Genomic DNA, 27,283 nt, shown 5'->3' with positions numbered 1-27,283 from the left:
AGTCCAAAGAAGGGTCTCGACCCGAAACATCACCCATTCCTTCTCTCCAGAGATGCTGCCTGTCCCGCTGAGTTACTCCAGCATTTTGTGGCTATCTTTGGTTTAAACCATCATCTGCAGTTCCTTCCTATGTATTTCACTGTGCCTGGTACAAGTGACAATAAAGAAACCATGGACTATTAATCAATGATCATTAACTTATCAGGGCAGCACCTCTCGCCATGAGGCTGTTGTGACATCTGTGAGTTGCCCTGAAGGGACAACCCATTGAACATCGAACATGGAGCAGTACAGCACGGAAACAGACTTTCGGCCCACAGTGGTAGCGTGTTCCTGGCCCCCATCACTCTCTGTATCAAAATCCATGCTCCACATATCTCCTTTAAACTTTGCTCCTTTCACCTTAAAGCTATGCCCTGTAACCTTTCACATTTCCACACAGGGGAAAAGGTTCTGACAGTCTACCCCATCAAAGCATCTCATAATATTATGCAAATTTAAAATGTATAGATTATAAAAATAGAACCCTGTGCTTGGCCCACATCCCTCTAAACATATCCTACCCATGTACCTGTCCAAATGTCTCTCAAATGTTATAATTGTACCTTCCTCCTCCGGTAGCTTGTTCCATTTTCTAAATGTTTCTTAAACTTTGAGATAGTACCTGCCTTAACTACCTCCTCTGGCAGCTCGTTCCATACACCCACCAACCTTTGTGCACAAAAGTTACCCCTCAGGTTCCTATTACATCTCCCCTCACCTTAAACCCATGTCCCCTGTTAACTGTCCTATATTATGTTTGTTTATTTATTTGTTTCCTCACGTAAGTTCCATCAGTGCAAAGCTTTATCAGTCTCGTATCTTTTGGTAGTGGACTGTGAATTGGGCGAGGATGGATTTCCAGTATCCCAGTGAGGCGGTTTAGGGAGGGGGTAGTTGTGTCAAAGAGCCAGCACAGAGAACATGTGCTGAAAAGTTTCCTACCCCAAGTGGGCAGCGTTTTCACAAGTCGAGGCAGTCCACACTTGAGGACACAGGGCGGCACAGTGGCGCAGCTGCTGCCTCACAGTGCTAGAGACCCGAGTTCAATCCTGACTTTGGGTGCTGTCTGTGTGGGGTTTGCACGGCCTCCCTGCGACCACGTGGGTTTCGTCCGGGTGCTCCGGATTCTCACCACATCCCAAAGACGTGCGCACTCCCAGGTTGATTGGGCCTTTGTAAAATTGCCCCTAGTGGGTAAACTCTAAACATCGACACTGTGTTTGGCACAGACATTGTGGGCCGAAGTGCCCGTTTCCATGCTGTATCTCTAAACTAAACTAAACTAAACGCTAAACATTGGCACCATGTTCAGCACAGATGTTGTTGGCTGAAGGGCCTGCTTCCATGTTGTGTCTCTAAACATTGGCACCAGAGTGAGCATGGACGTTGTGGGCCGAAGGGCCAGTCACAGTGCCATGCCGTTCCCTTGTAGCGTGAAGACGCCCGGTTGGTAACGGGATTTCTCTCCCTTTCCTCCAGAACCTGAAGCGAGTGGCGGAAACGTGGATGGATGAATACGCTGAGTTCATCTACCACCGGAGGCCTGAGTATCGGCACCTCTCCACCGGCGACATCACCGCGCAGAAGGTCCTGCGGAAGCATCTCAAGTGCAAGGACTTCAAGTGGTTCATGACGGAGGTGGCCTGGGACCTGCCCAAGTACTACCCGCCTGTGGAACCCTCACCAGCCGCTTGGGGAGAAGTGAGTAGGAGTTGGCGCGTTGGCCCGTTGGCATCCTGCTACCATTTCATGGCTTTTCTTTACACTCAGAAGTAAAATATGGGCATCGTTGGCAAGGCAGTACTAGTTACCCCTTGTAGAAACAAGGAACCTCAAATGCTGGTTGATACACAAAAGGACACAAACTCAGCAGGACAGGCAATATCTCTGGAGAACATGGATAGGTGAGGTTTCAGGTCTGGACCCTTCTTCGGACTGACTTCCTAGTAATCTAACCCATCCTAGTTATTTCCTTCCCAAAACTGGTAGCACAGTGGCACAGCGAGCAGAGATTCAATACTGAGTACGGGTGCTGTCTGTACAGAGTTTGTATGTTCTCCCTGTGACCGCATGGGTTTTCTCCGGGTGCTCCAGTTTCCTCCCACACTTCAAAGACGTACAGGTTTATAGGCTAATTGGCTTCTGTAAATTGTAAATTCTCCCTAGTGTGTGTAGGATAGTGCTAGATTATGGGGTGATCGATGGGTGGCGTGGACTTGTTGGGCCTGTATCACTAAAGTCTAATGTAAAGTCTAAAGACATGCAGGTTTGTAGGTTAATTGGCTTCTGTAAAATGTAAATTCTTCCTAGTGTGTGCAGGATAGAACTAATGTATCATAAGTGGTCATAAGTGATAGGAGAAGAGAATTAGCCATTCGACCTTTCAAGTCTACTCCGCCATTCAATCATGGCTGATCGACCTCTCCCTCCTAACCCCATTCTCCTGCCTTCTCCCCATAACCTCTAACACCGGTACTAATCTAGAAGATGTACGGGGTGACCGCGGTCTCGGTGGGCTAAGGAGCCTGTTTCCATGCTGTATCTCTACAGACGCACAGCAACACATTATTGATGTGACAGGTTTGATTTTACGTTTGAGCCTTTGAAACGTTGCTTGGACTCGCAGACATTGTGACTGAGAGGTTAGAGCCCGGCTAGTGAATCATGACTGACACTGATCAGTGTGAATCAAATTACAGAAGGTCAGTGGAAATTTTCTGGTGGTTTGAGGTTTATTTATCTCGGTAAGTACACTGATATCAGCAAGCTGTTCGATAAGGCAACGTCAAGAGCAAAATAGTCTGCCAGTCAATAGTTGGAGAACTAAAGACCAAATTATGTTTCCATTGTGCTATTAAAATAGGAAGCAACTAATGCTGACAGCTCACTTCAAAGTGGTACGGCCGCTGCAGTAGTTGAGAATGGACTTAGTTTCCTCGATTCCTGTTCTGTAAAACGGTCACCCCTATTAACATCACAACGCTTCTCTTACCTCTTGGGTCAGCATGGTGGCGCAGCTGTAGAGTCGTTGCTTTACAGTGCCAAAGACCCCAGTTCGATCCTAACTATGGGTGCTGGCTGTATGGAGTTGATAAGGGAACTCAAGGTAAATGAACCATTTGGAGGTAGCGACCACAACATGATAAGTTTTAATCTGCAATTTGAGAGGGAGAAGGTGAAATCGATGTGTCGTTATTGCAGTTGAGCAAAGGGGACTACAGAGGCATGAGGGAGGAGCTGGTCAAAGTTGGCTGGAAAGGGGTCCTAGCATGGGGTGACAGTGGAACAGCAATGGCAGGAATTTCGGGGAATAATCAGGATCTTTTCATTCCAAAGATGAAGATAGATTCCAGGGTGAGAAAGAGTCAACTGTGGCTGACAAGGGAAGTTAAGGATAGTATAAAACTAAAAGAGAAGGTGTATAACGTAGCAAAGATTAGTGGGAAGCCAGACGAATTGGAAGCTTTTAAAGAACAACAGAAGGTAACTAAAAAAAGCAATATGGGGAGAAAAGATGAAATACAAAGGTAGGTTAGCTTATAATATAAAAGAGAATAGCAAGAGTTTCTTCAGTTCTATAAAGAGTAAAAAAGAGGCAAGAGTGGAAGTTGGGCCACTGGAGAATGATGCAGGAGAAGTGATAATGGGAAATAAAGAAATGGTAGTTTAAAACCGTTTTTGCATCAGTCTTCACAGTGGAAGACACCAGCAACGTGTCTGAAATTCAAGAGAATCAGTGGTTGGAAGTTAGAGGAGTGGCTGTTACCAGGGAGAAGGTGCTCGGGAAGCTGAAAGGGCTGAAGGTGGATGTCACCTGGACTAGATGGACTGCCACACATGAGGCTGCTAAGGAAGATGAGAGTCCACGGTATCAAAGGGCAGATACCAGCATTGGATTGGATTGGATTCAATTTTATTGTCATTGCACTTTTCAGTGCAACGGAATGGTTTAGCCTGCAGTCATAACATAGAATAAATAACAAAACAAACACTCTACACAATTTAAAGTCCCAAAGTCATTGTCTCTTCCCTTCCTTGCTCTACCTCTGCGCTGAGGCAATCCAAGCCTCCGGTGTTGCGACCCAGCCGGGTGATGGTGTTCAAGTCCCGCGGCTGAATACGAGCTCCGCAAACGGGCCGGTTCAAATTCCGCGGGCGGTCGAAGCTGCCGAAGCTGCTGCCCTCCAGTCCAGCGGACACAGCTGTAGTTGCGGGAGCTCTAGAAAAAACAGGTCACCAACCTGTGAGCTCCCGACGATGTAGTCAACTGGCCCGCGGCCGAGCCTCTGAGGCTCCAAAGTCGGGTCGGAAGTTGGGTCGCACCGCAACCACAGGTCGCACGGTAAGTCCTGGCTCTGCCTCCAGAGCCTCGAGGTCGGTCCCAGTTGGAGGCCGCCAGCTCCGCGATAGGCCTCAGTGTAGACGGACACGGATACGGCAAGAAAGGTCACATCCCCCCCCCGAAGGAAGAGTCAAAAAACATATTACACCCACCCCCCCCACACATACACAACTAAATAAACTGTAAAAACGGGCCAGAAGAAAACAAAACGTTGGGAGTACTGGTGCAGGATTTCCAAAACGTTAATCTGCAAGTCAAATCGGGAGTAAAGAAAGCAAAGAGGGCTTGTATACAAAAACAAAGATGGAATGCTGAGGCTCTATAAGGCGCTAATAAGGCCGCATTTGGAATATTGTGAGCAATTTTGGGAACCATATTTGAGGAAAGATGTGCTGGAGCTGAAGAGGTTAGAGAAGGAGGTGTACAAGAACGATCCCAGGAATGAGTAGGTTAACCTATGATGAGCGTATGTCGGCACTGGGCCTGAACTCGCTGGAGTTTAGTTGAATGGGGGGGGTGGGGGGTGGGGGGGGCTCTTTGAAATGTACAGAATAGTGAAACGCTTGGATAGAGTGGATGTGGAGAGGATTTTCCCACTAGTGGGAGAGTCTAGGACTAGAGAAAAGAAAAAGACTGCATAAAAAAACAGACAAAACATACTTAGGAAAACAAGTGCAGGCAGTGCAATAAGTGGTCAGTGGCATTCCGCTGTCGAGGTGGGATTAGAGATGTAGATGTGGGTGGAACATGCCCTGTGCAGTTAAGGACCTGAATTGTCCTGCACCAAGCTCACTGTTCCCCTCTCCCTAACTCTCTCTCACCCTTAAGGACTCAAAGTGCTGGAGTAACTCAGCAAGTCAGGCAGCATCTCTGGAGACCATGGACAGGTGATATTTCGGGACGAGGCCTAACTACAGACTGAAGAAAGGGGCGGTTTAGTGGGGAAAAAATAGGTGTGCACCCGGGTGGGGCTGTAAAATGCCGACCAAGATACAACTTCCACGCTAGTCCCACCTGCCCGCATTTGGCCCATATCCCTCTTGGATTGTAACAGCGTCTAAGGTTACAGGGAGAAGGCAGGAGAATGGGGTTGTGAAGGAATAATAGATCAGCCATGATCGAATGGTGAAGCAGACTCGATGGGCCAAATGGCCTCATTCTGCTCCTATGTCATATGGTCTTATGGTTTAAACCTTTGCTATTCATGTACCTGTGTAAATTACTTTTAAATGTTTTAATATTAAATTTGAATGGTCAGACCAGGCTGAGGGTCCAAGCAGTTTACTCCTGCTTTTACAATGTTCTTATGTTAACATGCACAACGGGATACTGGTGCTGAACACAAAAAGTTGGAGTAACTCAGCGGGACAGGCAGCATCTCTGGAGAGAAGGAATGGGTGACGTTTCGGGTCGAGACCCTCCTTCAGACTGGTTAGGAAGTCAAGGTATGTGTAGGAAGGAACTGTAGGTCTCGACCTGAAACTTTACCCATTCCTTCTATCCAGAGATGCTGCTCCAGCATTTTGTGTCTATCTGCTTTAGTCAACCTTACCTGTAATACCACTGAATATCTGCAGATGGTGATTGCTCTATAGTCAGTCCCTTCTTGGTCTGTGCTGCCCCCTGCAGCACTTCAGCTGCACTACAAGGGGTAATGCTGTCCGCAACGATGCCTGCTCCCTCTGCAGGTGGACCTTTCCTTTAGACTTCAGACTTTAGAGACACAGTGTGAAAACAGACCCTTCGGAACGCCGAAGCTGCACTGACCAGCGAGCACCCCGTTCCACTAGCACTATCCTACAAATTAGGGTTAATTTACAATTTACAGAAGCCAATTAACCTACAAATCTGTACATCTTTGGGATCTAAGGTAGATTGATACTGTAGTTTAGTTTAGAGACACATCATGGATATGGGCCCCTTCGGCCCACTGGGTCCACGCTGATCATCAATCACCCGTTCACACTAGTTCTATACTATCCCATTTTTCCAACGCAATAGGAGCAGTTTACAGAGACCAATTAACCTGCAAACCTGCAGATTTTTGTGATGTGGGAGGTAACCGGAGCACCGGCAGAACCGCCGGACACGGTCACATAGAGAGCATGCAAACTCCGCACAGGACTATCTGTCAATCACCTCCCAAGGCATCGAGCCAAGCATGGAAACAGGCCCAATGGTTATAGCCTAAAGGTCTTTGCAACCTAACGGTTTGAACATTGAATTCTCCAATCTACGGCAATTAACGCCTCGTCCACCTATATTCCTTCCTCTGGCTTCACAATTTCTATCACAATTTCTATCCTTGTCTCACACATTTTATCTTTTTATCTCTGGCCTTTGTCCAACCATCTGCCCATCAATAAACTCCCCTTACCTGTATCCACATCACTCATCAGGCTTTGTCCTGTTCCTCCTCTTTTCTCACTTTATTCCAGCCCCCACCACCCTCACCCCCTCAACCAAAGATCCTATAGCAAACAAGATAGATCACTCGATGAAAAAGACTTAGTGGGCAGATTCATGGGTAATTTTCGGTCCCATTTCCGTAACCGGCTTCCATCTCCGCACCAAAGATCCCATAGCGGAGCAAAGATACTAGTGCGGAGACGGAAGCCGGTTACGGAAACATCCTCGTAAAAATAAAAGATCTTTAGTAAAAATCTTCTCCTCATTTTCAGAATTATAATTTATTAACACAAACTGTTCCCCCGCAACGTTGATTACACTGCGGGTCGGGTCGGGTGGTGTTGGGTCGGGTTACTGAAATGGATGAAAAAATGGCCCACATTCCGCTCCGTTAGGAGTCCAGGGAACGGTACTAAAGGACTGTGCTGTACAGCTGGCGGAGGTATTCACGAGAATCTTCAATCTATCTCTATCTCTGGCAACGGTCCCCAAGTGCCTGAAAACAGCCACCATAGTGCCGGTGCCGAAAAAGTCCAAAGTCACCAATCTGAACGACTACCGCCCGGTTGCCCTAACTCCAATCCCAATGAAGTGCTTCGAAAGGCTAGTCCTCTCCCACATCAAATCCAGCATCCCTGCCTCACTGGACTCTCATCAATTTGCATACAGAGCAAATAGATCAACAGAGGATGCCATCTCGCTGGCTCTTCACACTGTCCTGACTCACCTGGACAGACAGGGCACGTACATGAGGATGCTCTTCATTGACTATAGCTCTGCATTCAATACGGTCATCCCCACCAAGCTCACCACCAAACTCCACCAGCTAGGCCTCAGCTCGCCGATATGCGATTGGATCCTGAACTTTCTGACGGAGTGACCGCATGCAGTGAGACTGGGCCCGCACCTGTCCTCCACTATCACTCTGAGCACCGGCACACCACAGGGCTGTGTACTAAGCCCCATGCTCAACTCCCTCTTCACTCACGACTGTGTTCCTGCGTTCAACACCAACACCATCGTGAAGTTTGCAGACGACACAACAGTGATTGGGCTGATCACCAACGGTGATGAAACAAAATACAGAGCGGAGGTGCAGAACCTGGCGGACTGGTGCACACGTAACAACTTGTCACTAAACACCTCCAAGACCAAGGAGCTGATTATTGACTTCAGGAGGTCCCATAATGGAGAATACGCCCCAATCTCCATTTACGGGGAAAGTGTGGAGAGAGTGTCCAGCTTTAAGTTTCTGGGCACTCACATTTCAGAGGACCTCACATGGTCCACCAAAACCGCTGCGCTGGTCAAGAAGGCACAGCAATGACTGTTCTTCCTGAGGACATTAAAAAAGACTGGTCTGCCCCAACAGCTGTTGACAACTATTTACCGCTGCACCACAGAGAGCATATTAACATATGGCATCTCTGTGTGGTATCTCAGCTGCACGGAGGCGGAGAGGAGAGCTCTTCAGCGCGTCGTCCACAGAGCGCAGAGGATCATTGGGACAGAGCTACCAGCCTTGGAGGGCATCTACAATACACAGTGCCTCAGGAAGGCCGTCAGCATCTATAAAGATTCATCACACCCCTGTAACGGACTGTTTGAACTACTTCCCTCCGGCAGATGTTACAAGGCCTTCTACGCCCGTACCTCCAGACTCAGAAACAGCTTTATTCCAAGAGCTATAACGGCTCTGAACCGGCCCTGCTGAGTGCCCCCCACCCCCCTGGACTGTCTCCCTCGGATGGTCACGACACACAGCTTATTTATTTATTTTACTTTTCTTTATCATCGGTTGGAGCTGCATACTAAATCTCGTTGCACTGACGTACAATGACAATAAAAGATATTATTATTATTATGTTACATAGTACACGTCAGCCCATTGCATTTAGAAGGAGCAGTCTATCATGCTCCGCTATAGGATCTTTGCCCTCTACAATCAGTTTGAAGAATGGTCCCATCCCAAAACACATCTGTCCATGTTCTCTAGAGATGCTGCCTGACCCGCTGAGTGACTCCAGCACTTTGTGTCTTTTATTAATGGAAACATTCAGCCCAACTCTCCCATGTCGACCAAGATGCCCCTATCCAGTCTAGGCCAATTGCCTGTCATTTGGTGAAAAGTCATCCTTGAACATTAAAGACGTTCTCTTTAGAGATGGGAACTATGGTGACAAAGTGGCACAGCAGTAGAGTTGCTGCATTACAGCACCAGAACCTGTCCTTCTAAACCTGACTACCTATGTACCTGTCAAAATGATTCTTAAACATTGCGATGGTCCTTGCCTCAACTACCTCAATGGCAGATAATTCCACCACCCTTTGTGTGAAAAAGACATCCCTTGGGTTCCTATTAAATCTTTCTCCCCCTCACCTTATATCATGTCCTCTGGTACTAGCCTGCTCAACCTCTTCCTTTTGCTCAGGCCATCAAGTCCTGGCAACATCCTCGTAAATCTCTGCACCCTTTTCAGCTTGACAAAATTTTTCCTATAATATGTTGCCCAGAACTGAACACAATACTCAAAATGCAGCCTCACAAATGTCTTATATAACTTATATGTCTTACATGGCTCCCCAACCTCTAAACTCAATACTCCGACTGGTGTGCCTTTTTGCCCACCCTATCTGGTGCCACTTTCAAGGATCCAAACCATGCACCTGCACTCCTAGATCCCTCTGCTCTACAACACCCCCAGAGCCCTCCCATTCACTGTGTAAGTCCTGCCCATGTTAGTCTTCCCAAAATGAAATGCCTCACATTTCTCTGTATGAACTTGCATGAACAGTTTACACCCAGGAATGACAAGTACAATTTCAACATTCACAGACAATGCTTAACTGGGTCATGTTTCAGCAAGTACAAGAATAGATCGTGGGAATCAGGGAAAATTCAATCAACTTACAGAATTAACATATTAGGGTGGAGTTGCTGCCTTTAATTTAGTTTAGTTTATTGCCTGGCCTACCAAGGTACAGTGAAAAGCCTTTGTTGCGTGCTAACCAGTCAGCAGAAAGACAATACATGATTACAATCAAGTCATCCACAGGGTACAATTGCATGATGAAGGGAATAATGTTTGGTGCAAGATTAAGTCCAGTAAAGTCCGATTAAAGACAGTCTGAGGGTTGCCAGTGAGGTAGATGGGAGGTCAGGATCACTCTCTAGTTGGTGATATGATGGTTCAGTTGCCTGATAACAGCTGGGAAGAAACAGGCCCTGAATCTGGAGGTGTGCGTTTTCACACTTCTCTATTTCACACTCTAGCCATGCAACACCAGAGACCTGGGTTCGATCCCGACCATGGGTGCTGTCTGTACGGAGTTTGTACGTTCTTCCTGTGACCGCGTGGGTTTTCACCAGTTGCTCTGGTTTCCTCCCACATTCCAAGAGGTGCAGGTTTGTAAATTGTCCCTAGTATCTAGGATAGAACTAATTTACAGGTGATTAGTGTCGGCACGGACTCGGTGAGAGAATGACCTGTTTCCACACTGCATTTCTGAAACTAAACTAAACTAAATTAGCAAATTAGCTTCAATATAGAAGAAAGTAAGGCCTTATATTTTGACTGTAACCATAATGAGATCAGAAATGATTTACATACTTTTTTTTTGCACTACCATGATCTAGTTGTACCTAGAATAACTGATCATTTACTGTATGACCCGCTGAGTTCCTCCACCACTTTGTGTGTTGATCACCAGAAGTGATTGCAGTGAAGAGCATGGTGCATTGATGGACAAGGGTCAAAGGCAAGGAGGTTTGTGAACAGTAATCAGACCCATGTAGAGCTTAAGCAGCAGAATAGTCTAGTACGGGTGAATGGCCTCTTTCTGTGCGGTAACATCTATGTAAAGTTTCTTTCAGCACAGAAGGAAGGCAATTCGGCCCATCAAGTCTAAACTGACTTTAATAAGGTAGACACAAAATGTTGGAGTAACTCAGCGGGACAGGCAGCGTCTCTGGAGAGAAGGAAGGGTGACGTTTCGGGACATAGAAACATAGAAAATAGGTGCAGGAGTAGGCCATTAGGCCCTTCGAGCCTGCACCACCATTCAATATGATCATGGCTGATCATCCAACTCAGTATCCTGTACCTGCCTTCTCTCCATACCCCCGATCCCTTTAGCCACAAGGGCCACATCTAACTCCCTCTTAAATATAGCCAATGAACTGGCCTCAACTACCTTCTGTAGCAGAGAGTTCCAGAGACTCACCACTCTCCGCGTGAAAAATGTTTTCTCATCTCGGTCCCAAAGGATTTCCCCTTTATCCTTCAACTGTGACCCCTTGTCCTGGACTTCCCCAACATCGGGAACAATCTTCCTGCATCTAGCCTGTCCAACCCCCTAAGAATTTTGTAAGTTTCTATAAGATCCCCCCTCAATCTTCTAAATTCTAGCGAGTACAAGCCGAGTCTATCCAGTCTTTCTTCATATGAAAGTCCTGACATCCCAGGATGTGGGTCGAGATCATTTTTCAGATGGGTCTGAGGAAGGGTCTCGACCCGAAACGTCACCCATTCCTTCTCTCCAGGGATGCTGCCTGTCCCGCAGTTACTCCAGCATTTTGTATCTACCTTCGATTTAAACCAGCATCTGCAGTTCTCTCTTACACTGACTTTGATTAATACTGGTGACAGGGGTTTTGGGGAGAAAGCACAGATCAATGGGTGAGGAGGGAGAGATCGATCAGCCATGATTGAATGGCGGCATAGACTTGATGGGCCAAATGGCCTAATTCTGCTCCTATCACTTACGAACTTATGGAATCATAAGGCAATTTCCTCACTGAATTCTCAATGTAACTCATTTTCCCCACTTCCCTTCAACTTTTCGGAGATTCTACCACTCAACAGCACACCGGGGGAGTTTTCAATGGCCAAATAACTCAAGATAGACACAAAATGCTGGAGTAACTCAGTGGGACAGGCAGCATCTCTGGAGAAAAGGACCCATGTGTTTTGGGGATGTGGGAAGAAAACTGAAGCCCTTGGGGAAAAAAAAACATGTGGATAAGGCATATAGGATATGTCTATGTTCATAAGTTATAAGAGCAGAATTAGGCCATGCGGACTGTCAAGTCTACTCCGCCATTCAATCAAGGCTGATCTATCTTTCCCTCTCAACCCCATTCTCCTGCCTTCTTCCCGAAACCCCTGACACCCGCACCAATCAAGAATCTGTCAGCCTGTGCCTTAAAAGTACCCAATGACTTGGCCTCCACAACTGTCCATGGCAATGAATCCCACTGATTCACCACCCTCTGACTAACAGATTAAAAGGCAAAGGAATTCTAAGTGTAATGTAGGCTGAAGAGAAAGGTTCCTGTTTTAATTAATGAGGAACGGATGTTATATTGCATAGGACACAAAGTGCTGGAGGAACTCAGCAGGTCAGGTAGCATCTCTGGAGAGTATGGACTGGCGACGTTTCAGGTCGAGACTCTTCTTCAGACTGATTATGGCGGAGGAGAGAAAGCTGGAAAATAGATGGGGCTGGACAACGCCTGGCGAGCGATAGGTGGACACAGGGTGAAGGGGAGTTTGATTGGCAGAAGAGTGGACAAGGGTTGGAGATGAAAAGGAGACAACAAGGAAACAAGGAGACAAAGGGGCCGTTGATAAGGAGAGAATATTGATCTTTGAGAGAATATTGTTTGATGAGGTATTGTTGTACAAGGATCTATAGAAACGATTGCCTTGTCAGCTTTCAAAGCAAATCCCTTAAGTGACTTCCACCGTGAAGCTGCAGCCTGCAGTTGTTGCCCTTGGTAAACTGGTTTGGTTTAGAGTTTAGAGACAGCGTGGAAACAGATCCTTCAGTCCACCATATCTGCGCCGACCAGTGATCACCCACACTCTGTTTCTATCCTACACACTAGTGACAATTTACAGTAGACAATTAACCTACAAACCTGTACGTCTTTGGAATGTGGGAGGAAACCGGAGCACCCATGGTCACTGGGATAAGGTCAGGATCGAACCCGGGTCTTTGGTGGTGTAAGGCAGCAACTCTCTGTATACATGCTACGTTTCTATTTTTCACATGAATTTTGTAACAGTGAATTTTTTAATCCATAGCACAAATTTTTAGCAGTGAGTAATGAACTCCATAAGGTCAAATTTCTGTTTCCCAAACTGTTGTAACATGGGGCTACATTGTGCCAATGTATGTCCGTATACTTATATAACATCATACTCGTATGTTATATTATTAAACCTTATAACATGTTAGATAAAATATATTATATAGCCCAACAAATCCATGCTGCCAAAGATAGACATAAAATGCTGGAGTAACTCAGCGGGACAGGCAGCATCTCTGGATAGAAGGAATGGGTGACATTTCAGGCCAAAACCCTTCCTCATCAACGCTGCCATTTGTTTATGCTCCACTTGAGCATTTCTTGTCTTTCTTCATTAGAATATATCAGAGTGACCTTATTTTCCTTGCCCAACCAGTCCTTAAATGCATTTGGAAAGCAGTGCTTGAAAGGGTGGATCAAATTCAGTAATTATTTACATCAAGAAGACATACAGTTGGTTTAAGGTGATGGGGAAAAGATTTACTAAGAATCTGAGGGGTAACGTTTTCATACAAAGTGTGGTGGGTGTACGGAACAAGCTGCCAGATGAGGTAGTTGAGGCTGGGACTATCCCAATGCTTAAGAAGCAGTTAGATAGGTAAGTGGACAGGACAGGTTAGGAGGGATATGGACCAAATGCAGGCAGGTGGGACTAGTGTAGCTGGGACATGGCCGGTGTGTGCAAGTTGAGCCGAAGGGCCTGTTTCTACACTGTATCAGTCGATGACACCATGACTCTGCAAAAGGGCTGGAACAGGTGACGGGCCAAATGGCCTCATTCTGTGCTGTATGATTTGTAAATCTTCTCGGTCTTAGGAAGACTATATTCTGTGAAGAAAACAGCAAAATATCATTAAATGTCAGTGAGGAGCAGATAATGAGTTTGGTTTACCAGAGATTATGGGCTGTGCCAACTCGATAATCCTTTCCCTGCTCCCACTAAAGTCTAATCAGCACAGCACAGGAACTGACCCTTCAGCCCGCAATGTTTTTGGTTTAGTTTTTAGTTTTAGAGATACAGCATGGAAACAGTAGCCCTTTAACCCACTGAGTTCACGCCGACCAGCGATCACACATACATTTCTTCTATTCTACACACTAGGGACAATTTACAGAAGACAATTAACCTACAAGCCTGTGTGGAAAGATGGTTTGCTGGGTTATACCGAAGATGGATGCAAAATGCTGGAGTAGCTCAGCAGGTCAGGCAGCATCTCTGGAGAAAAAGAATAGGTGATGCTTAAGGTCTGAAGAAGGGTCTGACCCGAAACACCAGAGACCTGAAAGGCGTAGGTTAATTGGCTTCTGTAAATTGTCCCCAGTGTGTAGGATAGAACGAGTGTATGGGTGATCGATCGTTGGTCAGCATGGAATAGGTGGGCCGAAGACCCTGTTTCCACACTGTATCTCTAAACTGAACTAAACCCAGCAGTTCAGGCTGTGGAGGAGTGTTGGACGATGTTCGTAACTGGTAAATACAGAGGAAATTCTTCTCACATTTGAATGTATGCATGGAAGGGTTTCAGGAGAGGTTTCACTCAGGTACACTACTTCCTTTGTTCCTAATATAACACAAAGAAACATCTGCTCCTTTGGCCCAATTCCATTTGTCTTTTTATTTCCACTTTTAACTTCACTTTGTGATTGCCTGTTTTTGGTTCTCAGTTGTAGAATTAACATTTTGTATGCTCACATCCCTTATTAATCTGATAGATTTTTCTCCTTCTGGGATCCCTGTAGTCCTTTAATTACATGTTATTCCCGCAGCCACTGTTCTAGTCTATTGTTTCATTCCAGATGTCTTGGCACTAGCGATCTCCCTGTTGGAGCTCTTTTGCTGGGTAACCATCTCCTTCTCTGCTAGATTAACTACTCCATTAGCTGAGGAAGCCTTTGTGCTCTTTTTATTAATGGCCAAGTCTCAGATGAAACGCGATGGCCAATGCACTTGATTAAAACTGCCCTTAATGTCAAATGCGTAGAGACAATGACAGGCTTTTTGCTCTGTGAAGCCACGTCTCCTGCTGTTCAGGGAGCAAATGGTACATCAGACCAAAGCACCTGCTGAAGATGAAGTGGGAGAAGTGATAAGTTAAGACAGCTGTCAAAAATGTTGCGTCGGGAGATGTATCATATTTAAAGCCGGGCTTTTCCTTATCTGCAAGAGGCACAATGCATCGAGCTTGCTGAGGGAGGGAGGCAGCATATGGGGGAGGAAATTGACACTCTTGACACTGACAGTGACAATTAATTACCAAGGGAAGGTTCACAAATGCAGCGACCCTTTCAAACAAAACCAGATATGTTGCTCAAGTAGTAGCCGGCTCGGCAACAGGTTGTGGATTCAACAAAGCCAACCCCTGCCTTTTTCTGGCCTTTTCCTACCTCCAGTTCCCTCCCCTCTACTTTCAGTCTGACGAAGCGTCCTGACCCGAAACGTCACCTATCCTTTTTCTCCAGCGATGCTGCCTGACCCGCTGAGTTATTCCAGCACTTGGTGTCTATCTTGTGGATTCAAATCCATCTTCAGAGGCTTGATCACTAGTATTTACTCTAGGCTTTTGAGAAATAACGCGGAAACATGTCCTTCGGTCCACCAAGTCTGCGCCAGCTAGCGATCACCCCGTACACAGGCACTATCCTACACACGAGGGACAATTTACAATATTTACTGAAGGCAATTAACTGACAGTACAAGCCTGTCCATGTTTTGGATGTGGGAGGAAACCAGAGCGCCGGGGAAATAGATCTTTCATCCCACCAAGTCCACGCCGACCAGCGATCTCTCCGTACACTAGTACTATCCTACACACTAGGGATAATTTACAAAAGCCAACTCAGTACAGACAGCACCTGTAGCCAGGATCAAATCTGGGTCTCTGGTGTTGTGAGGCAGCAACACTATCGCTGTGCCACTGTGACGCCCCTGGATGTCAGTTCAGATTCAGATTCAGATTGAGATTCAATTTTCCATCCATTGTCAGTGTACAGTACAGAGACACTGTGTGCAGTTAGAATCTCCCTTGCAGAGCCATAGCACGATTTGTTAAAACATCTGTGGTGAGGGTGTTCAACAGGGGGGGGGGGGGTGGGTGGTGGTGATTCAGTCACCAGTCGTTGTTCAGAAGGTGACCTACACCGAAAGAAGCTGTTTCCTCGTTGCTGCCACATTGACCCTCTTCCATCCAGTGGAGAAAACTGGAGCACCCGGAGGAAACCCACGATCAAAACCTTCCTATCCATGTACCTCTCTAAATGTATTTTTTAAATGTTATTATCATACCTGCCTCAACTACCTCCTCTGGCAGCTCGTTCCATATACCTACCACCATTTGTGTAAAGTCAGACTTGAGGGAATCATGGAGATAGACACAAAATGCTGGAGTAACTCAGGGGACAAACAGCATCTCTGGAGTCAGAAGAATAGAGTCATAAACATAGATATATAGAAATTAGGTGCCAACTTAGGCCACTCGGCCCTTCGAGCCTGCACCGCCATTCAATATGATCATGGCATTTGATCCTCCACACTCAGTAATTTACAGAGGCCAATTGCATACCCCGTACATTTTTCCCCTTGGCCACAAGGGCCACAACTAGCCCCCGGAAAAACCCATGATCAAAACCTTCCTATCCATGTACCCTCTCTAAATGTATTTTTTCCAGAGTTATTACCACTCTCTGCCTGAAACTACCTCCTCTGGCATCTCATTCCATATGCCCCCTTATCCCTTTGTGCCCCTTGTCCTGGATTTGATTAACATCATGGAAGACAGACTTCCTGCATGCTGGCCTGTCTCAGCCCTTAAGATCTCTGGAAGAAGGAATAAGATGAAGTTTCGGGTCGAGACCCTTTTTCAGACTAAGTGGTAATCATGTATTGTCTTTCTGCCGACTGGTTAGCACACAACAGAAGCTTTTCACTGTTCCTCGGTACACCTGACAATAAACTAAAGTGCACTAAATCTTACGTGTAGCCAATACGGTTCGGACACAGTAGGTTGCTGGCTGATAAATGTGGACAGTGTTCATGCTGAAATAAGGAAGATACTGGCCTTGTGTGTTGCAGATCCGGAACGCGGCCACCAACCGATGTGTGGACAGTAAGCACGGGGCGACAGGAGCAGACCTAAGGCTGGACATCTGCATCAAGGATGGTTCTGAACGCACGTGGTCACACGAGCAGGTACCACCAAGTTATGGGCTGTCAGCATCATTAGCAGCAACCTGAAATATATCTTGCACCTTTAACATGACAATTACTGTAATGAGTCGAGTCAAACACATATCAGGATACAACACATGTTTATTAAATGTGCTTACAGAATCAGTCTGCAGGACATAGCAGTTCATAGCAGCTACTCATATTGAATGGCGTAGGCAAAATCTTGCTAATATAAAACGCATATTGGGCGGAGCAACTACTAACAAGCACTATAATTGGCTAGTAGGAAATAACCAATATATATCTTTCCTTGTAGAAACAATAGAAAGCATTGGTACATAGGAACATGGTGGCTAAGCTATCTAGGTAGCGGAATGTTAATAACACATATGGGGAAGTTTATATAGTTACACAAAATCACAGTGTCTAATGGGTGGCCTGCTAACCTGTCCGGCACGTGTGCGGTACAAATCTGCTTCACCTCCTTTCACCGGAGAAGATACCAGGGAGTGAACGGGAGATGTGACCGGGGGCCCGACGTGGCGGGGAGGTGGTGAGATAGGCAAGCCACGCACCAAAGTGCAAGTTTCGAGTCCCGGAAGTTACCTACGTCGGACATGTTTTCACAAGTGATGGTCTCAGACCAGACCCATCAAAAAGGTGCAGCTATCAACAAGATGCCGGTTCCTACTGATGTTGCGAGTCTACAAAGATTCCTTGGAATGGTCAACTACCTGGGGAAATTTATTCCCAACCTCATATCTGCCCCCCTGCAGGAACTCAGGGCTGCTGGTAATATGTGGAAAGTTGCAGCTGGCTAGCGCACCTAATCTCGCCTACTTTGCTTTGGAGCTGCCAGTGGCGCTCACCTGCGATGCGTCCCAGTAGGGGCTCGGCGCTGCTTACCTGCAAACCTCTACAGATGGCGACTGTAAGCCTGTTTCTTATGCCTCTCACACACTAACTGACACTGAACAACGTTACGCCCAGATCGAAAAAGAATTGCTCGCTGTGGTTTTCGCCTGCACAAAATTCAAGGACTTTTGGGAAGTCTGTGACTATAGAAACTGATCACCAGCCACTGGTCACTATTTTGAATAAACCCATTCACGTTGCCCCAGCCCGCCTACACGAATGATGATGCAGCTGCAGCGGTTTGATTTGAACATTGTCTATAAGAAAGGCAAGGACATACACATAGCTGACACCCGATCAAGAGCCCCACGCAAAACCAGCGAACAACAGGCCTCTGAACAGTTCTCAGTAATGAAGGTATCGTACGTTCATACTGATTGTTTGAGCAGCCTGGCAGAACACACGGCTGCTGACGTGACTTTACAATTGCTGTCCGTAGTCATCCGGCGTGGCTGGCAACACAACACCCCGCTCACAATCCGCCCATACTTCCTGGTTCGCGACAAACTAGTGTTACAGGACGGGATTATAGCTAAGGGCCACAAGGCAGTTGTTCCAGCTGTCCTCCGGGACGTGTACTTCGATGTTGTCCACAGAGGCCACCCCGGCGTGGAGGCAACCCTACAATTGGCACAAGGCATGTTTTATTGGCCTGGTATGACCAAGTACATCATGACAAAACTGAAGTCTGCGCCATCTGCAAAAGCTGATGCCACACCAGCAGAAGCAGCCCTTACTGCCGCATCCGGGTCCTCCTCTCCCGTGGTCCACGTTAGCCTCCAATATATTTGAATGGCATGGGAAACACTATCTGGTTCTTGTTGATTCTTATTCAGGCTGGTTCGTCATCGAGAAGTTGCAGCACCACTTCTCCGTGCACAGCTCCTCTGCACGTCTTCTGTCCAACAACGGCAGAAGTTCACCAGCCAGTCTTTCAAAAACTTTGCAAAACGATGGGACTTTCAACATATTACCAGCAGCCCTGAGTTCCTGCAGTCCAACGGATTCACCGAACGAGCCGTCCGAAGCGCAAAACAACTAATGGAACGACTGTTTGCTGAGTACCCATACACCATCATTGTTGATGACATTCTTGTCTATGGACACGACCTGGCTGAACATGATGCTAATCTGAAGAAAGTACTAGACCGTGCCAAAGACATTCAGCTCAAACTCAATCCCACTTCTGACACCATGTATTGAGACGTGTCAAACACATATCAGGATACAACACATGTTTATTAAATGTGCTTACAGAATCAGTCTGCAGGATGTAACAGTTCCTAGCAGCTACTCATACTGAATGGCGTAGGCAAACTCTTGCTAATATAAAACGCATATTGAGCGGAGCAACTACTAACAAGCACTACAATTGGCTAGTGGGAAATAACCAATCTACAATTACTATTGCATTTTATCTGTTTATTTATTGTGTATATATGGTCTATAGACCATATATAGACACACTGAACTTTATCTCCCATTTTGTATTATGGTTACATATTCTGTTGTGCTGCAGGAAGTAAGAATTTCATTGTCCTATCTGGGACACAGGACTATAAAACTCTCTTGACTATTGAAGATGTTCCAGGAACATGATGTCATAGAGTCATACAGCACGGAAACAGACCCTTCAACCCAACCTGTGCATGCCGACCCAGGTTCCCCATCTATGCCAGTCCCTCCTGCCCACGTTTGACCCGTATCCCTCCAATCTTTTCTATCAATGTACCTATCCAAATATCTCTTCAATGTTGTTATAGTACCTAACTGAACTACCTCATCTAGGAGCTCCTTCCATATACCCACCACTCTCTGTGTAAAATATTGCCAATTTCATCTTCCAATTGAATCTTTCCCTTCTCACCTTATACCAACGTCTCTCAGTTCTTGATTCCCCCTCTGCTCTATGCATTCACCCTGTTTATTCCACTCATGATTATATATACCTCCATAAGATCACCACTCATCCTCCTGTGCTCCGAGGAATAAAGTTATAGCCTACATGTCCCCACATCTCTGGCCTTGAGCCCTGACAGCAGCCTCGTAAATCTTCTCTGTACCCTTTCCGGCTTAACATTATCTTTCCAAAAGTGCTGCTAACTAAAATCTGTTGCTGAGGTGATCAAACGTTTGCGAAAAGAAATGTGGCTGAAAGAACATTTTAAGGAAGGACGGTTTTAGAAAGGCAATTCCAAAGTCCAATTGGTTTATTATTGTCAAGTGTACAGGAGTACCATAAGGCAAAGGAGAAGAATTAGGCCATTTGTTCCATCGAGTTTGCTCCGCCATTCGATCACGGCTGATCTATTTTTTCCCCAACCCCATTCTCCTGCCTTCTCAACATAACCTTTGAGAATAAAATGAAGAAACGATGAATCTTTGTTTAAAAAACACCCAATGTCTTGGCCTCCACAGCTGTTTGTAGTAGTGAATTCCACAGATTCACCACCATCTGGCTAAAGAAATTCCTCCTCATCTCCATTCTGAAGTTATGCTCTTTTCTTCAGAGGGTTTGCCCTCTGCTCCCAGACTCTTCCACTACAAGATAGTTTATCCTCTGGCATAGTTTTTTCAACTTTTTTTATTTTTTTTAGTATGTCTTAAAGTCTGTTTTTATCAAACCAGGCGACTTTTTCCAGTTCGCGTGGCCTAACAACAGGTCGGCCTTTGCAAAACCGGGAAACCAAAGGCAACGGAGAGTGCAGCATAGCTGGGGCTGGCTCCAGTGGCACAGCAGTAGGGGTTGCTGGTCCACCGCCGGCCCGCGCGCAGAGAGACCTACCCCTGGAGGGGAGCTTCAACTGCCGGCCCTGCGGTCTGCGGTGCTTCTGGCTGCTGCGCGGCGAGAACTTTAAACTATGGGTGCTGTCTGGTATGGAGACTTACCTTGTACGTTCGCCCGCCCGTGAGATTTGAGGTGTCCAGGTGCTCTGGTTTGAATGCTCTCACACTCCAAAGACATGCAGGTTTGTATGTTAATTGCCTACTGTTAATTGTCCCAAGGGTGTAGGTTAGAACTAGTGTACAGATGATTATTATTCGGCGCAGACTCGGTGAGCTGAAAGGCCTGTTTTCATGCTGTATCACTAAACTTAACAATGTTACAGCTAATAAAGAAAGTGCATGTTAAAAAATTGTCTAAGGACCACAAGCCCTTTTTTATCAGTTCCCATGCTCTTGCTGTGATATCTGTCTCCATAGGCATCCAAGGGCATAACCAGCAATGGTGGCCCAGCCAAATTCAGTTTGATGGGGAGGGCAGGGGCCAGGGTTTCTCCTTGGAGTCCAGATCCCTGAGATATGCGGGCACCATCATAAAGTTTAAGAGACGTTTGGACACGTACATGGAAAGGATAGGTTTGAATGCGCGTGCAGAAGGGACTAGTGTAGATGGGGCATGTTGGTCAGCGTGAGCAAGTTGAGCCGAAGGGCCTGTTTCCATGCTCTATGGCTCTATATATCTGGAAACTCTAGGGTCAAGGAATGCCTAGTATGAAAGCAGTACCAGTTGTAATTTAGTTTAGTTTGTTATTGTACAGTGAAAAGATTATGTTGCCTTATGACCTTAGTCAGGGGGCAATTGATGGACAACACATGCAAAGCTTGCTGAAGAAATGCATATATTTAATTTAATTTTACAAACTTCAGAGCAGACAGTCAAGTATGAAGGAGGATTGGGGAGGTTCCCCTGGTGTTGTGCCAATATTTACTCTCAAGTGCTTTCACTAACACAGGTTATTTGGCCGTGGTCATGTGCTAATTGTGGTAGGTTGCTGAATGCTAGCTTAATGCTGCAGTTTCCACATGACTTCATTATTTACACTGCACCACATAGGCCGTGAAGCATTTTGGGTGGCCTCACTTCATGCCTACCTTTCTCAGACAATGATGGTCCTGATCTTTTCCCGGCTCCAGCTCTTCACTCCCTTCTCCCCACCCCCTACATTCAGTCTCAAGAAGGGTCCTGAACCGAAACGTTACCCATCCTTTTTCTCTAAAGATGCTGCCTGACCCGCTGAGTTACTCCAGTACTCTGTGTCTATCTGTGGTTCAGTTTAATTTAGTTAATTTAATTTAATTTAGTTTAATTTAGTTAGTTTAGTTTAGACTAGTTTAGAGATACAGCATGGATACAGGCCCTTAAATCCATCGAGTCGATGACCATCAATCACCTATTCACACTAGTTCTATGTTATCCCACTTTCATATCTACTTCCTACACACTAGGGGCAATTTTACAGCAGGCAATTAACCTAAAAACCCCACACATTTTTGAGATGTGGGAACACCAACTTACCCCAGCATCTCCATTGATTGAATTGCTTGAAAGATACAGCATGAAAACAGGCCCTTCGGCCCACCAAGTTCTCACTGGCCATCGATCACCTGTTCACACTAGTTCCATGTTACCCATCCACTCCACACACCATATATATAGTGCAAAGACAAACACAATTCCCCCAAGTCTATGTAGTTTGGAACTTATTTGAAGGTTGTAGTATTCAATAGCCTGATGGTTGTAGGGGAGAAGCTGTTCCTGAACCTGGAAATTACAGTATTCAGGCTCCTGTACCTTCTTCCCGATGGCAGGAGTGAAATGAAAGTGAGGCCAGTGTGGTGTGGGTCTCTGATGATGCTGACTGCCTTTTTGAGGCAGTGACTCTTGAGGATCCCTTAAATAGTGGGGAGGTCAGTAACCGTGATGGAGCAGGCAAACTTGCCTTCACTGGCTACATACATGCCATTTAAATGAGCTGTATATAAACTGATGGCCCAGCACCAATGCCTGTGACACACCACTCATAATCAAGGATAAAGCGCACCCTGGTCACTCCTCCTTCTCCCCACTCCCCATTGAACTGAAGATGTAGAAGTGCGAAAACACACACCTCCAGATTCAGGGACAGTTTCTTCCCAGCTGTTAACAGGCAACTGAACCATCCTACCAACAATTAGAGAGGGGTCCAGAGCCACTATCTACCTCATTGGAGACCCTTGGACTATCTTTGATCAGACTTTACTGGCTTCATCTTGCACTAAACGTTATTCACGATATTCCCTTTATCATGCATCTGTACACTGTGGATCGATTGCAATCATGTATTATCTTTCCGCTGACTGGATGGCACACAACAAGAAGCTTTCACTGTACCTCGGTACACGTGACAATAAACTAAACTCAGACTCAAACTCATCGTGCCCTGTCAAGCAGCAAACAACCCAGCATAATCAACACAGACGTCCAATGCATCCGAGGAGATGTCCCAACCCCATGAGGTCACAATGCAACCGGCCAAACAGTCTGCCAATATTATAGCAGCTCAATTTAAAATCTGGCTTCTGTTTAACCACCTCAGCCCTTGGTGAAACTGCTTCCCTGATCACTAATTGTAATTCTGTAGCTTGTACAGCACTTCCATTATCTGAATTGATGGCGTTCCAAATAGCCTGGGGAAAGAATTCATCCCTTGCCAAATAGACTTCCAGAATTATTGGACAGAATCATTGTTGAATTATATTCACAGCAGCTAATAAATACCATGATATGCCCAGGTCTGCTGCAAGTCATAAGTAAAACCAATGTAAGACTGTGCTGCATAGTGATTAGAGTCTGGCTGGCTGCCAAATAGCTCGGCTTTCAATGGTAGAGGGAGGGGAGTGGAGAGAACAGGACATGTGATAGACTGGAAGGCAGGAGAGTTTAGTTGTTCAGTGATACAGCGTGGAAACAGGCCCTACAGGAAACAGGACCAGCGATCCCCATACACTAGCACTATCCTACACATTAGGGACAATTTACACTTTACAATTTTACTGGAGCCAATTAACCTACACATCTGGATGTCTTTGGAATGTGGGAGGAAACCGGAGCACCCGGGGAAAACCTGCGCGGTCTCGGGGAGAATGCACAAACTGCATCTATACAGCAACCGTAGTCAGAATCAAACCCAGGTCTCTGGTGCTGTAAGGCATCAACTCTACCGCTGTGCCAAGGTGAGATCGAATGACAAAGGGAGTGAAAGTCTAGGTCGAAGGAAGGTGAAAGCAAAGATGTGGAGGGTGCAGAATACAGTGATACTTAGTGCTCAGAATGCATTCTCAGGAAGGAGAGAGTTAATGGATTCAGATTGGAAAGGTTATTATAGGAGATACAAGCAACTGCAGATGATGACTCACAAAAACAATTGCAGTAACCCCTAGTTATAATGGACCGTAGGGGGGGGAATGGTAGGAAGATACACCAATGATCGACCCAAAATGCTGGAGTAATTCACTGGGTCAGGCAGCATCTCTGGAGAGCATGGATTGGTGACGTTTCAGCTCAAGACCCTTCTTCAGACTAAATTTATTCAGAGAAAACAAGGTTTATCTTAGAGTCATAGAGCCATAGAGCATGGAAACAGGCCCTTCAGCCCCACCTGACCAAGATGCCCCATCTGCAATAATCCCACCTGGCCGTGTTTGGCCCATATCCCACTTGGTGGGACCAGTATAGATGGGGCACCTCGGTGGGCCGCCCGAGACATCTCCCATCCTTGATCTCCAGAGATGCTGCCTGACCCGTTGAGTTACTCCAGCACTATGTGACATTTTGTGTAAACCAGCACCTGCACTTCCTCCTTGTTGTTACAGAAGGATTGAAGTGTGCAAAGTTGGAAGATAAGGTGTTCTTGATATTTTTCAAGGAGCTGGTGGAGCAACTGCCTCACAGTGCCATGTTCTGATCTCAGGTTATGTGTGGAGTTTGCACCTTCTCCCTGTAACTGCATGGGTTTCCTCCGGGTGCTCCGGCTTCCTCCCACATTTCATAGACGTGCGGTTTTGTAGGTGAATTGCCTGAAGTAAATTGCCCGTCATGTGTAGAGAGTGGATGCAACAGTGGGATAACATTGAGCTAGTATGAATGGATGATGTCCGTTCTGCCCGTGGCTTTTATCCAGATACAACAGTTCCTCTCACACTCCAAAGACGTACAGGTTTGTAGGTTGATTGGCTTTGGTAAAGATTGTAAATTGTTCCCAGTTTGTAGGATAGTGCTAGTGTACGGGGGTCTCTGGTCGGTGTGGACTTAGTGGCCAAAGGGCCTGTTTCAATGCCATAAATCTAATCTAATTTAATCTACTGGAGAGTTGAGGAATGTTCAATGTTCTTGTTGTTTTCTTGGAAATTTCTTGTTTTAACAGAGTCTGGATCCAATAGATATTGAATTATGCAGTCCTCTCCCTTCATGAGAGTTGGTGCCTGTGTGTCCACATTTCCATCTGTGGCCCCCATAGATTTATATTTAACACACACTGAGTTGAGTTGAGTAGAGTTTATTGTCATATGTACCAAGGTACAATGAAAAGCTTTTGTTGTGTGCCAGTCAACAGAATGATAATATATGATTACAATCGATCCATCTACAATGTAGAGATACAAGATAAAGGGAATAACATGACTAATGTTTAGTGCAAGATAAAGTCCAGTCAAGTCCACTCACAGATAGTCCGACCTTCTCCAATGAGGCAGATAGTAGCTCTGGACCGCTCTCTAGTCGGTGATAGGATGGTTATGTTGCTTGATAACAGCCAGGAAGAAACTGTCCCTGAATCTGGAGTATTGCGTTTTCACCGTCCCTGTAGCTCTTGCCTGATGGGAGAGGGGAGAAGAGGGAGTGACCAGGGTGAGACTGGTCCTTGATTATGCTGGTGGCCTGCTGAGGCAGCGTGAGGTGTAAATGAAGGGAGGCTGGTTTGTGTAATGTGTGTTTTGGGTGATGCTTTGGGCTGCGTCCACATTTCTCTGCATTTTGGTGTTCCAAAACCAGGCTGTGATACATCCGGCCACCACATTTACAGTTACTACATTAATTCCGAGGGGCCGCGTGGCCAGAAGGCTTCCCAACGGGCCCCGCCGCTGTGGACTGGGAACGCGAGGCGCGCGGTCTCGATGCCTTCTGGATCGCCGCGTAGAAGCCCGGTTCTATTTTTAATTGCTTTTGATTGCTCTTTAATGCTTTGTGTAAAGCACTTTGAATTGCCTTGTTACTGAAATGCACTATGTAAAGAAGCTTGCTTGCTTTAATTGGTCACAGTAACTTGGTCCTAATGTGTAGGGAGTGGATGCAGAAGTGGGATAACTGTAATGTGAATGGGTGATTGATGGTCGACACTGACTCGTTGGGCTGAAGGGCCTGCTTCCATTCTCTATCTCCAAAAACGAAAAGATTTTTCTCTCCATGCACCTGTCCAAATGTCTTTTAAATGCTGTGAGAACCTTCCTAACAAGTGTCCACATTCCTGCTAATTTGCTCCACATTACGTTTGCAACACTTTGTATTGTATTGTATTCAAATTTATTTTCATTGACTCGATTCTGTGCAGAAACCAAATGTCCCAGTGGATGGGTTTGGCTAGCACGTCACTGCCTTCTACCCTTTTGCGCAATTGGCGTCACTTCCGAGAAAGAAGTGAAAATACCAGTCCTAATCCAGTCTCCACTCAGTTTACATGTGGGCTAAAGGGTTGGGTTGTTACAAGAGTAAATGCATTCTTTCGTAGCACCTTGACAGAGGGTGTACTGATTGCCATCAGTCACAGGCAAACAATACGTGGCAGTAAAAGTGTGATAAGGTAGATGTACCTATTGCTCAAACAGTTGTATTCCCAGACATACTGGGGACCTTACAAGTAATGTATACAATCCTAGCCATCCAGGATGCAGGAAGATTGTTCCCGATGTTGGGGAAGTCCAGAACAAGGGGTCACAGTTTAAGGATAAGGGGGAAATCTTTTAGGACTGAGATGAGAAAAACATTTTTCACACAGTGGTGAATCTGTGGAATTCTCTGCCACAGAAGGTAGTTGAGGCCAGTTCATTGGCTATTTTTAAGAGGGAGTTAGATGTGGCCCTTGTGGCTAAAGAGATCAGGGGTATTGAGAGGAGGCAGGTACAGGATACTGAGTTGGATGATCAGCCATGATCATATTGAATGGCGGTGCAGGCTCGAAGGGCCGAATGGCCTACTCCTGCACCTATGTTTCTATGTTTCTATGTCTGCATGTGGTTCACAATGTTAAAACATAGGGGTAACCAATGAAAATCAATGCTTTGGAGCGATGGGCTTAACACTGTATAAGCTCAACCTTTGGGATGTGGGAAGAAACCGGATCATTTTAAGGTGTGGGAGGAACTAATGCGGTTACAGAGGGAACATGTAACCAAAGCAATTTTAAGGCGGAGATTGACAAAATCTTGATCAGTACGGGTGTCATAGGTTATGGGGAGAAGTCAGGAGAATTGTGTTGAGAGGGAAAGATTGATCAGCCAT

General features: G+C 46.0%; 1 protein-coding gene across 2 annotated transcripts in view; it reads left to right on the top strand.

Moving 5' to 3' along the window:
* Positions 1-27,283, top strand: part of galntl6 (polypeptide N-acetylgalactosaminyltransferase like 6) — a 799,191-nt gene that overhangs the window by 749,802 nt on the left and 22,106 nt on the right. For both annotated transcript variants that reach the window (XM_055632320.1, XM_055632321.1), the window contains 2 exons: positions 1,522-1,743; positions 16,957-17,073. In XM_055632320.1, the coding sequence (XP_055488295.1) occupies positions 1,522-1,743; positions 16,957-17,073 (339 nt within the window). The remainder of the gene's footprint in view (positions 1-1,521; positions 1,744-16,956; positions 17,074-27,283) is intronic.

The sequence above is a fragment of the Leucoraja erinacea genome, chromosome 3 (genome assembly GCF_028641065.1).
Source record: "Leucoraja erinacea ecotype New England chromosome 3, Leri_hhj_1, whole genome shotgun sequence".
In the NCBI taxonomy this organism is placed as follows: Eukaryota; Metazoa; Chordata; class Chondrichthyes; order Rajiformes; family Rajidae; genus Leucoraja; species Leucoraja erinaceus.
This window is presented reverse-complemented; position numbering and strand designations above follow the sequence as displayed.